This window comes from Diplotaxodon limnothrissa, linkage group LG3 (assembly GCF_057381915.1).
Source record: "Diplotaxodon limnothrissa isolate DT_005_m linkage group LG3, D_limnothrissa_male_GT1.1, whole genome shotgun sequence".
NCBI lineage: Eukaryota > Metazoa > Chordata > Actinopteri > Cichliformes > Cichlidae > Diplotaxodon > Diplotaxodon limnothrissa.
The window spans coordinates 42,768,487-42,785,280 of NC_140598.1; the positions used below are offsets into that span (position 1 = coordinate 42,768,487).

General features: G+C 41.7%; 1 protein-coding gene across 2 annotated transcripts in view; it reads left to right on the top strand.

Moving 5' to 3' along the window:
- Nucleotides 1–12,933, top strand: part of arhgap36 (Rho GTPase activating protein 36) — a 75,318-nt gene extending 62,385 nt beyond the window's left edge. For both annotated transcript variants that reach the window (XM_085349372.1, XM_085349378.1), the window contains exons 4-12: nucleotides 3,285–3,598; nucleotides 6,792–7,008; nucleotides 7,116–7,171; nucleotides 7,645–7,795; nucleotides 7,948–8,096; nucleotides 9,607–9,777; nucleotides 10,247–10,335; nucleotides 10,443–10,669; nucleotides 11,273–12,933. In XM_085349372.1, the coding sequence (XP_085205498.1) occupies nucleotides 3,285–3,598; nucleotides 6,792–7,008; nucleotides 7,116–7,171; nucleotides 7,645–7,795; nucleotides 7,948–8,096; nucleotides 9,607–9,777; nucleotides 10,247–10,335; nucleotides 10,443–10,669; nucleotides 11,273–11,598 (1,700 nt within the window). In that variant the 3' untranslated portion in view covers nucleotides 11,599–12,933. The remainder of the gene's footprint in view (nucleotides 1–3,284; nucleotides 3,599–6,791; nucleotides 7,009–7,115; nucleotides 7,172–7,644; nucleotides 7,796–7,947; nucleotides 8,097–9,606; nucleotides 9,778–10,246; nucleotides 10,336–10,442; nucleotides 10,670–11,272) is intronic.
- The last annotated feature ends 3,861 nt before the right edge of the window (nucleotides 12,934–16,794 follow it).

Sequence of the window (16,794 nt, forward strand, 5' to 3'; positions counted from 1 at the left end):
TACACCCCAGCGATTCAGCAGCTTGTAGAGGCGCCTTTAACAGCAATAACTTGAAGGAATCATTTCCGTTTCAGTTTGTGAGTCTCTCACGTCGTTGTGGAGGATTTTTTTTTTCTTCTTTACAGCGTTGCTTCGGTTCATTGAAGTTTACATGCATGCATTTAAGGTCTTTCTTTACTTTTTCAGCCATTCTGTTGTAGATTGGCTGTTGTGCCTGGGATCATTGTACTGTTGTATGATTCAGTTTCAGCCAACTTTTAGCTGCCAGACAGATGGGCTCATATTTGGCTCTAGAATACTTTGGTATGCTGAGAAGTTCATGGCTGAATAAACAATTACAAGGTGCCCGCGGCCTGTGGCAGACTGCTGTGTAAACACATAGTGAGTGAAGAAGAAATACTTAGTAGGGCTGTGCAATATGACCAAAATCTCATATCCCGATATTAAATCATCTATCGTCCCGATATCGATATAAATCACAAAAATGTAACATTTTCTGTAAATTCTGTGAATCTCGGGCAGCTCAACTTGCGTGAAGTGTTTCCAGCTGCGCGTCATGTAGCTGGAGTTGAGCGTTTTAACAGATGCATGAAACTATACATTTTTAGACATAAGTTGTAACAGCCGCCGTTTTCTTTGTGAGTATTTATTACACGGCGTGCTGCAGTTTGCCTGTTCTAAAGTTTCAGTCTAAGGTTTATTTTTTAGCACCTGACGGCTCTTTTTTGCTTCTCATCCGTAAATACTCTGCATCTTTCACGTGATTCAGTTTATTTTGAAAAGTCTCAACAGGATCTTGAACTTTATTGTGAAAGGTTTGTGTGAAAAATAAAGAAGCAGATATGCGGTGGTTTTACCGTTGTTGTTGCTAACAACAACGCATAAACACAGACGCTTGTCCGTTCATAGTGTGGTTATATTAAATATAAGAGAAAGAGAGAACTTTAAGAAATTTATATAGCCACTGCAGTGACCATCAAAACGATGGAAAAAATGTTGCAGTAAACAGTTTATTTTGCGACACCACGAAACAAACGATAGCGTAAAATGAAACGATAGATGTTTTTATATCGTCAGCCGATATATATCGTTATATCAAACAGCCCTAATTAGGGATGGGTATCGTTTAGGTTTTATCCGATACCGGTGCCAAATCGGTACTTTTGAAACGGTGCCGGTGCTTAAACGGTGCTCGAACCGGTGCTTAAAGAATGGAGAACACAAACTTTGTCCAAAAACCTCTCATGTTCAGCTGTTTGTTTGTTTTTTTTGTAAAAAGATAACAATGTTAGCCTTTTCTGCAGCTATGGGGCATATATGGTATCACTCTTGGCTGGAAGCAGTGCTTAAACAATGGAAAAAAAACACAAACTTTGTCCAAAACCTCTCATGTTCAGCTGTTTCCCACTTTTTCTTTGGTCATTTTAGCCTTTTTGGCCAGGGTGAAGGGAGTATCTGCCATCAAACAAGAGGACAGCCGCATGTAGCTATGATGATGTTTGCTAGTTCACCTTACATGCATTAATGTAATAACATGGTTAGCCTACTCAACGTAAATTACACTCGAACAACATTAAGCGACTCACGCAGAGAAGAACGGCTGCTGCTGCATCAATATCCTCATCATTTCTGCTACACTGGCAGGGCTAGGGGCCAGGACTCTATTCTTCGGGTTTTTGGGGGATGTTGCTCCGGGTCCGATAACAGGCAACCCACCCAACGTGCACAGTGTGAGGTCTATTCTCGCAGCAAGCTATCAAATACGGCGCATTTCTCGGCTTTTAAAAAAAAACGCTATGCGTCGCCAGGTGTTTCATCAGATTCGAGGTGTTACCTCCTTTGACAGTATCACAGTATCAGCTTAAAGCACTTGTTGCAGGCTGCTGAGTTTGCATATTTTGCTGTGAAGTACAACCAGACTTTTGACCGCTTCGCCTTGGACATTTTTAATCTGTAGCTCTGCTCTAACTGAACGTACGTACCTGGCCCCGCCTACTATCCTGGGAAACGTAAAATGATTGGCTAGAAGTCTATCACAGCTCAGGAAAAAAAAGCACCGAAATAAAGCACCGAAATGTGCGCTGCTTTTCGGTCTGGTTACTACCGTTTATGTCAGAACACCGGTACCCATCCCTAGCCCTAATACTCAGTGCATCATGGGAAGCCCCCAACACCCTGAGCCTGATCACCTGATCCAGTCCCAACTATGTACTTTATCTAAAGGAAAGTTTTAAACCTAATCTTTAAAGACATTTTTAGAGAGAAGTTTTCTCCTGGAAACCAAACAAGTTGCACTTGTTCAGTCTTTTTCTAAGTGTACTGCCATAAACCTACATATTTAACATGCTAACAGAGGCCTGTAGAGTTTGAGATGTAGCTTTTGGATTTTTGGAGGGTTTGTTTGAGCACCTTCCGACCCCAGGGCGAGTTTGCTGGAACGTACACTCCTGGGAAGGTTGTGTTAACCAAAGTAAATGCTTTTATAGGGGCACTGTAACACCAAGGGTATATTTGGTTTTCACAGAAGCGCACAGAGTTCTGTGAAAACTTTAAGATACCTGAATGTGTATATCGACCCTATCTTTGCAATCTAGAACCTCAGATGCAGCTCAGCTTTCCAAAACAGCCAATTGGTTAGGGATATTTATTATCCCCTAACCAAGGAATTTTGCTTTTGTTTCAATATCTGAAAACATCCCATATTTTAGATCCATTTTCGTGTTCATTTGTTGTTTCACAGCATCGCACAACACTGGTGCAAATGTTGCAGAAACCAGGCTTCTGTTGTTCGCCCTAATGATGAAAGTCACATCATCTTCCTGTTTGGATCTCAGATACTATCAGCAGACAAGAATGTGTACTATAAATAAATTAACTCGCTGGAGGCTCCAGTTCTGCTCCAAATATGAGTTACAATGTTAGCGCATTCAGATGTATTTCTCTGCAGTTCTGTTTGTACAGGGGAACAAACAGTAAATCAGACAGATGCTGTTCTTATACATTTTAATCACGTTTCAAGACAGTTTAGAATTTGTTTTAGCTTTATTTAGTACAAAAAGAATGTGTTCAAGTGAGGAAGAGTGATATAATAATATTTAACACTTAAATAAGGCATAAAATAAATAGCACTAATATTATTTCCCTATTTTTCATCCATATCGTCTATTTGGATATTCTGGGCAATATGTTTGTTTTCTTCTTTCTACTTCATCCTTGTTTTCTCTGTTGTTTTTATGTGTTCATCATTGCTGGCAAGAAAATAAAATTTTCTCCTCTTTCCTCAGAATCGGCTCCCAAGGCCTTTGGTATCCCGCTCTCCCAGGTCATCGCCAACGACCGGGCCTACAAGCGGCGGCAGGATGCTCTGAAGGAGAGCAGGCGCGACTGCCTCGACCTGGAGGCGAGCGTCCTGCGATTCAGGGCGGAGAAGCGTCAGTTCTTCAATGGGAGCAGACCTCTGGTCAGCTCCTCGTCCATCACAGGAGGAGGTCCGGGCTCGCCGTCTGCTAACTCTGTGGCACCGGCGCCAATTTCTGACCCTCAGAACAAACCGCTGTCACCCACGTTTCTGGATAACACCGGACGAGGACAGAGAAGGGTAAGATTTCTTTGAGTGACAACACACGCACAAAAACAGTGGACATGTGTTTCTTTCTGCCAGATTTAGTCTCATTCACCGTGAGGATTACATGTATGTGCTGTACTCAAGGCCTCCACACTAATCTCTGAGTGCATTTCTAGCTTTTTTTAAATATTTCCACAGCAGTACGTTTGTAGTAAAAGTGGTGTGTGCACCTACATTTCTGTGTGTTTGTGTGTGTGTGTGAACCCGTCTCTGCTAGAGGCCATTACACTCTGTAATTTCTTTTCATGCTGATCTGGAACCAGTGGTTATGTAAAGCTTGTAATGAGTATGATTACAGCCATATAACTGTAATTGAACCTGAACCAGCTATCGAGTGCAGGCGATAAGAGTCGGTCATTGAGGTAAACAGCAGGCACAGCGCTGCCTCAGTGGTAACATTTGATAGAAATGAGACTTTAATGTGATTCTGATGATTATCTTCATTACTCGTTATGAAACATGCATTTTTTTGTGTTAAATTGTTCTTTTAATATTACTCTTTATAGTTATATTCTTGGTCTACCAGGTGTTTTTTTTTAAGGTGCTATATAAATAAACAATGATGATGATGATGATAAATGGTTATTTATTGCTAATCTGGGAATGGATTGTATTGTAACATAAAAAAAACAATTTCTGTATAAAACGTTTTGAATAATTTCTGTGAAAATCTGCCTCCAGTCATCACAGGCTGCATCTTCAGGTCAGATATATTAGTGATCAGTGGGAGCAGGCACTAAATCTACTAACACAGTGTTTGTCACCAGGAAAGGCCTTGGTATGGAAATCTCTCTGCAGCGAAGCAAGCTGCTGATTTCCTTCTTATTGCCTGTTTTTGAGTGGCTTTTGATACAGCTTTTGGAGCAACTGTGGGCATATAGAACAGCTACATACATCCCTTACATACAAGTGCATTTTACAGGCAAAGAACAAGTAACAGGCAACTCTGAGCCTTGTAATCTTGCATAAATGTGCCACTTTATGCCATACCATAAATACTAAGAATGCTTTTTTTGTTAAGGATATTGATTTTCCAATAAGATTACTGGTGGAATGGAAATGTCTATAGCATTGCAGGTCTTTGTTTAAGGAAATAAACATGTGGAGATCTTGAATCATGAATATATTATCATGAATAATAAAGCAGCGGGAGCTCACTGGTGTTGTCACCAGTGCAAGAGAACCTGCTGTAAGGACACCTTGAAATATTATTTGATTTTGTACCGGAGCAACGATGACAGCATTAGACAGTGTTATGATGGATGATAGACGGGGATGGTCTCTCTCACATAAGTATTACAGCTGTGCAAAACACCGAGCTGCACATGAAGTGGATAACTATCCTGGATTTCAAACAGAATGACATGGCATAGCAGGTCATTTGCAGACTTTCGCTAATATTCAAAATGTGTTTCTGATGAGGGTTAAGATTAGAAAGAAGCAAATCATTAGATCAACAAAGGTCAGCTTAAGTAATATTTAAGAGTTTCTAAATGCATGAAGTCTTCTGGATGATCCTGATTTGCAGAAAGTAGGAAAAAGTGGGCCTGTTGTGGAGGGCCGCACCAATAAGTAGGACTGGATAATTTGTTTTATCAAAGGATGAGAAGCTGGGACTGTTGTGAAGGGCTACATCAATGTGAAAAGGTGGGCACTTAATATTTCTAAGGGGCCACATGAATAATGGGGATTGTTGTTGAGGGCTGGAGCAATAAGCAGGGCTGGGCAATTAATATTTCCAAGGACTGATAGTTAGGAGGACAGGGGGACTGTTGTGGAGAGCCACACCAATTAACTTATAAAGGCCCTCCACAACAGATCCAATTTCTCAGGTGGCTCCTGCCCACCTGCTCAGGATATGTGGTTGTCTGCCCTCATTATCAGCTGTGGCTTGTCAGTTTCCACCTGTCACAAATTGTCAGTCAGAGTATTCGATGTGTATGAACATAGTGAATATAAAGGTAACACATTACTTTTTTATGAAGTTATGATGCTAATGTGTTGGTCACCCAAAATCCCATAGAACACCTGGATTTGCCCCAGAGCGCACCATTTGGGAAACACTGGCTGAGACCCCCGAAATGAAGAAAATTAGGAGTGGAAGTTGAAACAGTGCATATCAGATTGTATTGCACAGTTGATTACATAAATAATGAATAAAAAGCATGGAAATGATGGCATAAACTAGTGTAAGTTTGCAAATAACGGTGGCTTTTCACTGATTTTTGCATAAATAAGGCCAAACTGCACATTTATTGTAGAAAACACAAATGAGTCATGTTCAGATGGAGGAAACATCTTCTCATTTCTGCAGTATGTTGCTGGACTGAGCTGTGAGGAATTTCTTGATGTTCCTCCAGAAACTATTTGCAGGCCATAGACATGTGATTTATATTTCTGTGGTATTCGGCTCCTCTGACATTTACTGCATGGTAACATCAAGACAAGCGATAGGAGCTGACTCTTCTCCTCTGCTGGCCTCTTCTCCTGCCATCCATCTTCGAATGTACTTTCCATTTTCTGTCGTCAGCGTCCCTTTGTCTTTCTCACATCTCATTTTCCTCTCTCGAGCCTGCGTTGTCATCTGTTGTGAGCTTTTTTCCATCCCATTATCACCTCATACATATTTGCCTCAGCTTTCAGCGTCTCTTGCTTTTTTTCACTGCCTTTCCTCGTTGTTTTCTGTGCTGGAGCATTTGACCTCACACGCTACTTTGTAAAACTGGAGTTTAGTAATTAATTATGGATTTTCCTACATATCTGGACCTTGTTCTGTTAACAGTGGTACAAATGACTATGTGAGATGAAAGTCATAGCTAATAGTGACAAATCGACAAAGAAATACCACCGATCGTAACATTTTCGCTCATTTTTAGTGACCTAACAACACTCACTCACACCACTTTCAATTGCAGCACACGGTCGTTTTAATGGAAAAAGCCCTAGCTAACCCACAAAGAGCTACATAGCTTATCACCAAACAGCACTCAGTCAAACTTCACAACCAGCTAGAGAACATGATGAGATATTTAAGCGCTATAAAGGAAGTTATCATCTTTAGGGACCGGTGGAGACCAAAAACTGAGCTAAAAAGAGAATAAATATTGTACTTTTTTTAAAATTATGAACATATTATAGGCATATATAAACATTTTTTGCTCCACAGGGTGGTCTATCAGTGGACTCGATCTCTGACCTTGTAGAGAGTCAGTCTCGCCTGCTTGAAGCGCTGCAGCTTTCCCACCCGGCTGAACTGGAATTGATCAAGTCTCCGGGTGGCAGCTCGTCGGAGGGGAGGACCCAAACCAAGCTCAGCCTCAACCCCATCTACAGACAGGTGCCTCGGGTGCTGGAGAGGTGCTGCAGTCACATCGAGACCTATGGTGAGGCTTTAAGTCCCCCAAATTTTCAGCCTTTCAGTGTTGTTTATTTGAGTCCATCCATATGTAAATTTTTAAAAGATGGTGTGTGGTAACATTTTGTATTCCAGGTCTTCAGACTGTGGGTATCTTCCGAGTCGGCAGCTCCAAGAAGAGAGTGAGACAGGTTAGGATAATTATTCCAATTAATTTAATTAAAATAATAAATTAATTTAAATAATTTTTATTTTCCACTAATAATATACCATTAATATTCTGAGTTTTTGTTGTTGTTTATTTGGGGTCCAACACCTCCTGATGTGCTGATAACTGAGGAAAAAAGCTGGAAAAAATATACAGAAACTCGTTCATTCACATTTTCCCTGAAAAAAAAAAACGTGGATTATTGCCAGCAGTAGAGGAGTGGTGTAGGTCTGCATGTCCCCTGATTCACCATCGTGTGTTTCCTGTCGGTCTAAGCTGGATGCACGAATATAAAAATAATCTTTGAGCGAAAAGCTGATGATGTGTGAGATCCTGTTTTTGAGAAATGTGTCCATCGGGGAACCGTGGCCCCGTCGTGACCCGAACATGAGAGTTTGAAGGCACTGTCGTTGTTGTTTTTAAACACTAATATGTGTTTGCGTGCGCGCTCCTCAGCTACGGGAGGACTTTGACGTGGGCGTTGACGTCCAGCTGGATGAGGAGCACAGCGTCCACGATGTGGCAGCACTGCTCAAAGAGTTTCTGAGGGACATGCCGGATCCTCTGCTGCCCAGAGAGCTCTACCCCGCCTTCCTGCATGCCAATTGTATGCATGCACCCCCCAATACACACATACAGACACACACAAAAACACACACCGGCTTTAATGATTGAGTTCAGTTTTTGTCTCAGTATAATTAGTGATGTGATGGGTAACTAACTTCCTGCTCCTCTTCCTCCTCTCTGGGCCTCCTGCAGTTCTGAGAGGAGCAGACCAGCTGCAGTACCTCCAGCACCTCCTCTACCTGCTGCTTCCCTGTAACTGCGACACACTGCTGCGCCTCCTCACCTTGTTACACACCGTGCAGAGGTTCGCACAGGACAGCATAGGAACCAACGACGAGGAGGTGGGACCAATGACTGATAAAGTCTTCCTCAGCCTTTGGAAGCTCTCGTAGTAGTGGCATCGAGGTCGAAGCCACACAAACACAAAATGAAAGCATTCGCCCTGAAGGGCAGTGTCAGTCCTTCAAGCACATAAATATAATATCATTTCCTAATCGAATTCCATCCATTTCCAGTAAAAAACACTCGTAACAGAGCAAAGAAACAAAGAAAGTTGGCACCACAGTGCAGTAACTGTTCCCACGTTCAAAGACAGAAGGTGGTCGTTGGGGGTTCTTGGTTGTGGAGGAACTCATTGTATATTAGACCGTGTCATTAACCTTCTTATTTTACCGCCATGTTAACATTCAGATTTTATGCTTGTGATTTATTCTTTGGAGGAAAGCTGATTTTAATTTTTAAACTACTGAAATTTCTTGTGTGTTTCATAAATATTATGCACATAAATGTTGTTATTATTATTGGTAGCACTTTATGATATTGCCACACTATTAAACATTATTAAGGTATTAGCAAGTGCTTACTTCATCATTTACATAGCATTACTCCTCCCACATATGCTATTTATAAATTAAGATATTTTATCGTGATTATGATTATGTGTATTACTGGCAGTGATGAAGTAACAGTCATAGCTGTACATGGTGTAACAGTAACAGATTGATACACATATCTGTATTTATAAATGACATCTTAAAGTCTAATCATGTACAGTGAATTAAGCACTTGCTAATACTTTACTAATGCTTACCAGTGTGGCATTATTATAAAGTATTACCTTAATATTATGAGTAGTAGTAGTCGTAGTATTTTCCACTGCCTAAAGGTATCGTTTAGATGTGGGCGGGGTCTCAGAGTCTAATCTTCCACAGTTGCACGGTTCCTCACAAACAATTGCTAAATTTGAAGGCTAGCTGTGTTGTTTCTGGCTGTCACAGAACCACATTTTCTCCATAATATTATTAAAGAAAAATCATGTTAATGATTTTGTTGGCTGTCCAGGACATAAAATTAGTGGAGAGAGAGTCAGAACTCTGCCAGAATAATTCCTCAGCTTCTTTTTTGGTTGGCAGATGTTATTAATGTTGTCTTAGTGGTCGTCCTGAGGGTTAGGGTCTTGGCTGATAGCACATTACAAATGCAAACATTTCTGACTAACTGGCCTTTGTGAACACAGCGTTTTTAAGGTAAGTCCCTCAGTAAGTTGCACCTCTACCAGATGCTTTTGGGAGCTGTCGACAAGCAAGATGAAATGCAGAAAAAGCATGTTTAGTCAGGAAAACTGTCCATTTTGTCCGTTTTGCTCTTGTGAAATACTGGAGAAAAAAACATTGCATGAATGTTCTGGTGTTGCTTCATTGCTGTCCTGACATTTATGCTGCAGCTGCTTGTTGGTTCTCAGTAATGTAAAAAGAAATCCAACAGGATCCCGTTTCGCAAACTTAATTTACCACAGCATATTCCATCTGCACTTTGACCTCCATCACCGCCTCCTCTTCCTCTGCTCTCCAGATCCCCGGAAACAAGATGACGGCCGCTAACCTGGCCGTGATCTTCGGGCCAAACCTGCTTCAGAAGGAGCGTGGGGGAGACGTGAGCCCGAAGGTGATGGGCATCGAGGACAGCACGGCGATCATCAGCGTCACACTGATGCTCATACAGAACCACAGGAGACTCTTCACGGTACTAGAAACTCACAGCGCTCTTTCAGTCATTTGTGGAAGTGATTCAGAAATCTTTTATTATGTTACGCTCATTTCCAACTTGGGGTGTTTATTCTTGGACTCTACTAGAGCAGCTTTGCAAAGTTCACAATAATCCTTATTTATCTTATACCTGACCTCCCCTTTCTCTAAGTTCACTTTCTTCTGATTGGCTGCCCCTCAGGGCAGAGGAGGCTCTCTCATTAACACTATGTTAATCTGAAATGAGAGCTTATACTTAGTGCTCGTGGTTTCAAAGTGTCAGACTAAATATTCATGCCCTGGCGACCCTGGCCACCCTTATTATCGTCCAAGTTTGTCCAGGATCGACTGACTCTGTCCGTTTCCCCCAGTGTGACTCCCCCTCACCAGACAGCTGTGATGTTCCATCGGTCCTGGAGATGCTAATTATTTTCAGCGATGCTTGAATCTGATGTGTGTTCCCGCAGGTCTCTGCAGAGCTGCAGCAGGAGGTCCTGATGAGTCTGATCCAGACCGACCCGGACATCATCGACTACCTGCTGCGTAGGAAACTCAGGTAACCGTGACAGTCAGTGGATCAGCCGTCATCAGATCTGGTGTCGGTTATGTTCGTCTGCACTAAGAAAGCTTCAGTTTAACGTGCGTGTTTCTGCTCTGTCACAGCGGCAGTCACCTGACGGTGGAGAGCGGCAGCGAGTCCACGGGTCGCAGGGACACGGGGGCGTCTCTGGACTCAGTGGGAGCCTCCAGCGGCAGCCTGTCCCCACTGGAGCCCCCGTCACCGCTTTTCCCCCCGGATGGGAGCGGCGGTGATGGCAGCCTGACCAGCGAGGTCTTCCTGAACGTCCTCAAACTGAACCAGAACAGGAAGCGGCAGGACACCAGATACGGTACTATGGTCTGCTTGAGTTTTTGTGAATGTGAGGCTCTGAAGACCTGAAGGAATTTCTCATTTAAAGTTGTTTCTTTCAAAAAAAAAATCAACATTTAAAACATTTCGATTAATGACAGGAGCAGGAACGATACCACAACGCAAGGTTTTGAGGTTTTCATCTGTGATCCTTGGTTAGTTTAGCATCTGCTTACTTGTCTTTTCAAGCAGTTGTTGATTTTTAGGTAAATTTCCTGCCTGAGACAGGAGTCTTTAGAAAACCCTGAAACAGTGCTCTGCAGTTTCACCACCATGTGTTAAAACATCTCTGAAGGCAGTGTAATGTAACACAGACCACACTCTGGCTGCTGGAGGTTGTGGACGTTTGTGGGAACGATAAGTGGGCCAACAGCACCCCCTAGTGGCGGTGGGCGATGCTGACACAGAAGTTGTTTTTAACCTGTTCTATCTTAAATTTGCTTGGCAATCTGAAACATGTAAGAAATCCGGAAGGAAGGGGGCAAATACTTTTCACAGCACTCTATGACTCATGTTACACAACTTTAAGATAATAAATAGTTTTTGTCTTTCAAGTTCTGAAACCGTGTCCTGTTCTCTGCAGGTGAGGTCCCTCCTGGTAAATCCATCCGCCACATGCGTCAGTTCCACTCCCACCACAACCTGCTCAGCCTATCCCAGTCCTCCTTCTCTTCCTCGTCCTTGTCCTCCACCCCCAGGCTCAACGCTCAGGACTCGGATGCCCAGGACCGTCGAGGCCCGGGTCTGAGCTCCGCGCTGAGCTTCTCTCTGAGCTCGAGTCTGAGCGTCTCGACCGAGAACAGCATCTGGGTGAGGCAGACGCCGCAGGAGGAGAGCAAGCCGTCGCCGATCACTAATTTCTGGGACTTCTTCACCGGGAAAGGTTCGGGCTCAGAGACGATGGTATGATGAAGGGAGAGGAGAGAAACAACCGGTCAAGTTCCAGATTCACTTAAAGAGACGCTTACTGGTGTAAATAATACAGGTCTCTCCCTGACATTCCCACTTGACCTCATAACCGTCCTGCTGTGGGTTTTCCAAGCTGGAAGTTGGAATTTCCCACATTTTTTGGCCCCTCTTGAACTCAGCATGGGTATGAATGAAAACTAGAAGAAATGAAGGACACAAACTTCTCAGACACAAAAAAACGAAGGAAGAATAAATCAGTGAGATTACCTGAAGGTGGATCCACTAATAAAAACATGTACAGGATGGATTCATATTTTAAACCCTGTTTCTACAACTGCATCTTCTGACACTCAGTGTACAGAAACCATACCAGGCATACTCCATTTGTTTGTTTTTTCCTGCAACCTGCACTAAGCTGCTTTTGCAAATGTGGTGTAGCTGCTTAACATTCAGTAATGATCTCAAACACCCGCAAAGTGTGTTTCCCCAATGAGCACTGCAGGGCAAAAAGCTCAGTGTGATTGCATCTGCAGTAAATTTGGTTAAAATGTCGATTATTATACCTGAATATGTAATTAGGATGTTTCACATTGAATCGGTGCCCCTGAAAATGGTTAAATAGCTAAAAAATGTACATAAAAAAGGCATTTCGAGAAGGTTTTCACCTATAAATCAGCCCTTAAAGCTGCAGCAGGCGGCTTTTGTTTCTCCCATCAATGGAGACAAAAAAACCCTTACATACGCCTGTTCCCCCTCTGGGTTTTCAGGTTTTAGAAAGTAAAGTGCGGGACTTTGGCCAAACATGAGTGTTTGCAAAACCAAACAACAACAAAAAAACCCTGATCATTGCCATCAAATCGTGCTAGGAGTGGTGTTTTAAGCAGCACAGGCAAGCTAAGCACAAATAAATAGAAATAGTGGCATTGGTGTCGCTCACTTACGGTATGTAAGGCTAAGTATAAATTAAGAAGCCTGTGTAGGTTCCCAGTCGTCCAGTTCACGATGGTCCAGTCACCTTCTGTTCAAGCTCTTAAGACTACAAATTAAGATCTATGCCGAAGACTTTAACCTGGGATAGTGGGGTTCAAACCCAATATGAAGCCAAAGCTCAGCACAGGTTTATGTTTTATGCTCTAAGAAGAACTCTGTTGGGTTGGACTTAAAACAAAGAGCCCCTGATTTTGAGAGGACTGTTCTTTATTTCTGCCTACTTCAGCTTTAATGGTAAATGTGTCAGTGTGAGTGGAGTCAGCCAAAGATTGTCTTCTTTAGTTTAAAACAGTAAACTCTGTCTATTATTCTCTGACTTCACATCCATATTTTAATTCTAGATTCTGCTTGAGTAGCTTTACAAATCGTGCAGATCATCTTCTGTCTGAAACAAGTATTTTCAGTCCCCGTCTTGAGAATGTGGCATGACTGTGTCATCCGGACTGTGTCCAATGCACTTGGGATCTGTTTCCTTTGAAATGTTGCTTTAAAGATGAAGACCAGGTCTGCAACCACTCACAGTCAGTTGCCGTCTTCAAAGCAATGTTAGCTCATCTAGGCAGCAATAAGGCGGAGTCAGCCTGCTGTCAGTTTAGGGTTGAGATTTGTGATAAGATGGCAACTAATTATAATAAATCTATGAACATTGCAAACCTGTTGCTGTCTATATAAGCAGAAATTCTAATTGACATTAACTACTTACATTCAGTGTCCAGCCGGAACCTCAAAGATTTAGATTTAAAGCAGAAATTCCTCCACAAATAATGACGTAGTTGTTGCAGGACGGCAATTTAACTGCAACATCACATAGTTGCTCAGCAACCAGGCTTTTATAAAGGAATATAACCAGAATACATACAGCTGGAAACCAGATGGTAATCCATCTGCATTTATAAATAAAACTGCACTTATTTGCAAACCTCTTCCAGTCAGTCAGGAAGGTTGCCTCCAATTTTTTGTGCAGACCTTGAAATCAAATGGGTTTGATTTGAAGTTGAGGATGTTCATTGCCCAACCTCTGGGTGACCATTTGGTTGCTGCAACTTCCTGCAATTGACAGCAAAAAAAAAGATGCAATCGTCTGGCAGCCAGTGAGAGGTTTCCATTCCTGTTAGTATGACTGAACCATAAGGCAGGTGTGCCTGAGGTGAGTATCAACCCTCACTGATGTCATACTGATCCAAGGCTGATTAGCTGGGGTTTTTTCAGGGATTATTTTTACATACTAATTATACATTTGATTCGTTGGCCTTGGTGTCTGAAACGTTGGCTACTTTAACAGTATGACATCTAAAATCTAAGAAGGTTTTCTTTTTTGTATTTTAAAGCAGCTCAGAGGGACTCCTGCTATTATCAGCAGCACATCACACTCACACCAGTTTGGTAATATGGAAGTCAAAAGATTGAAAATGGAGCCAACGCTGGTGGACTGATCAGAAGTTTCTTTTATATAATGAAAGTTTACTTGTAATCACTACAAGTTGTGTTGCCTTTGAGTTGTAAGCAGTTCTTTTCACAGATTGAGTCACTTTAAGTTCCCCACTTGTAAATAGCAATGAAGTCTATCCAGAATTCACCAACTTTTGGTATACTGTATTTTTTGTAAACCAGATTTAACATTACTGTACCTCCATATGTCACATCATATCAGTACAGAGATGTGTTCCCAACCAAGTCCTAACATCTCCTCTTAATACCAACATAATGTGATGCACTGAGCGGCCCAGTAAAAGCTGCTTTTCTTATTTCTTCGATCAGAGAGGAGAAGCAGCCCTTCAAACTTGTCTGTGGAAGCTTGTTTGTGCCACTATAAAAGAAAATGCCATCCATATGTCAATAAAGTATAACCCTCGCTTACCAATAATTGCTATATTGCTAATTGTTACATTTTATTCATTTGTGGAACTTCTTCCTTTAAGGCACCAGGTGTCCATCTCACAATTTTGGGTTATCATCACAAACCCTACCTACTAACTCTATCATCTAAAACAATAGTGTTTTCGGTGTTTCAAGTCATTTACTCGATATCAAGTTTAAAAATGTTGATATATGGTTAACAAAAATGTTTTTGTTGGGGTTTTTTTTTCTGTCACAAACAAGCTTCCATATATGCTACATCTTTCGGACACAAACATTCTGACTTGCATCAAACCCGTGTATAAATGCATCCATGCCTGCTTTAAAGGTTATTATGATGTGTCAAAATTCATTAAACCAACAGGAAAGTACAAAGATCCGTCTTCAGCAAGATTTCACAGGTGTTGTTGCCCTTTTTACCACAAGAGGGCGATATTTGCCAATTCATTGCAAACGTTAACATCGCCAACATACATGGTTTTTCCTACAGTCTGTGCGCACACTCAGTGTACAGACAAACAAAATAGGTTTGGGAATAGTGCCAAACAACTAGCAACTTGTTGTACAAAGATATATATTTTTGTTGTCGTTTTTGTATCCGGTTCTGATTTCTGGACTTGTGCACTCCGTCCTTCACCCTCAGCAGGTGAATGTATCATATTTTTTTTTTCTGTCCCTGTAAAAGAAACGAGGCATTTCTTTTTCTGTATTGTTGTAAAATCCATCAGTGTTTGTGTGAACCTGCTGTTTGAGAATGTACCACCTACCTGCAGAGAATTAAATGTCAAACTGCCTCCTGTGTCATTGTTTACTGCTCACGGTGCAGCTAGAGGAGTGGGATAAACGCACTGAGTCAGTGCGCCGCTTCAGCGGCTTCTCGGAGCTGGTCATGCTTTTGGCATCGGGACAAGCATCTTAAGTGCAATAATGTCAGGAGACAAAAAAGCCTCCAGGGGTGGATGATCTCACACAGAATAGGCAGGCAGAAAGCTTTTCAGCTTCCATTTAAAAACTGGAGAGCTCTCTTTTTTTTTTTTACGAAATGCCTGCAGTCAACCAGTATCCTCAGTTTTATATGTTTGCATAACTTGACTTTCAGCACAAAATATCAGGTTTGTAAACTGCGTCACTGTGGATCCTGGACCATCCAGCTGTCTGCCGATGCTGTGTTAACTTGAAGTAGCGGTTCTCTGCTTTTCTGGCTCACGGCTCCTTAACTTGAAGCAAACTTTCAGGAAACCTGAGGTTGCAGAAATTGCTGGTTGTGGCAGCTGAGTGAAGATGAGCTATGGGCTTTAACCCAGAGAGGGAAGCTTAAGTTTTTGTGGGTTTTTTTAAGTTATAAAAGGGGGGGAAGGGTTTAAAATGTGAAATAATTTATATTCACACCGTTTTCAGATGTTTTAGGGTTTCTGCACCTTTTTCTAAAACAGTGTTATACAATACTGACTTTATTGTGCTACGCTGCAAAATAAACCCAATCCCCTCATATTAGGACACTTTTTTTCTTTACATGTACCAGGTCCAACTGTCCAAATAGAGAGAGAGGACAAATATGCCTCTCAAGCAGGCAACAAACAACCTCAAGTCTCAGGAGGTTAATTTTGTACAGCAACAAGTACAAATATTAAACAAACTGCAGTTCAATCAAAATGCGCCTAATATTTTGGCAGGAATGATGACAGTCACGGTAGACTGGCACAAACAACTGATTGCAGGTAAATAGTTGTTTTCTGAGCTTCTACAGCAAAAGCTTTTTTTTAAAATAAATAGTCCCTTTAACCTTTCAAGCATCTTTTTCTTAAATACTTCAGTGGAATTTATTTATTTTTTAATTTTTCAAGTTTTTCACTGTGCATCCGTTTTTAGTTTTTTTAAAACCACATCATCAGAATCCTCCATTTATATCGACTTTAAATATGGACAGCGCTTGTAGAGCACTCGAGCAACCTCTCATTTCTGCATTTTTTGCTTCCAAGGAGCCAGACTGTCTTGTAATTTTTTTAAAGTGGTCTTGGGCATCAGTTCGCAGGCTTTCTGAAGGTCTGTTAAGAGTTCTCTTTGGACCTGCTTTGTTACCCATTTCCAGTCCAGTCCTTGTACCTGACCATTTTCAGAGTAATACATTTATTTATCTCTTAAACACTGATCTACGAAGCATGAAAGGTCTCCTAATGGACCACTGCTGTGTCTACTCATTACAGTCAACTTAGCAAAGAGCCATCTTAACCAATTTTAGTTACTCATCCTGAAAAGATCCAACTCATTAGATTACGAGCATCTAGCTGCTACTTACCCTCTTAATTTCTGTTCAACCAGCAAAGATGCGATTATGTTTTTCACACAGCT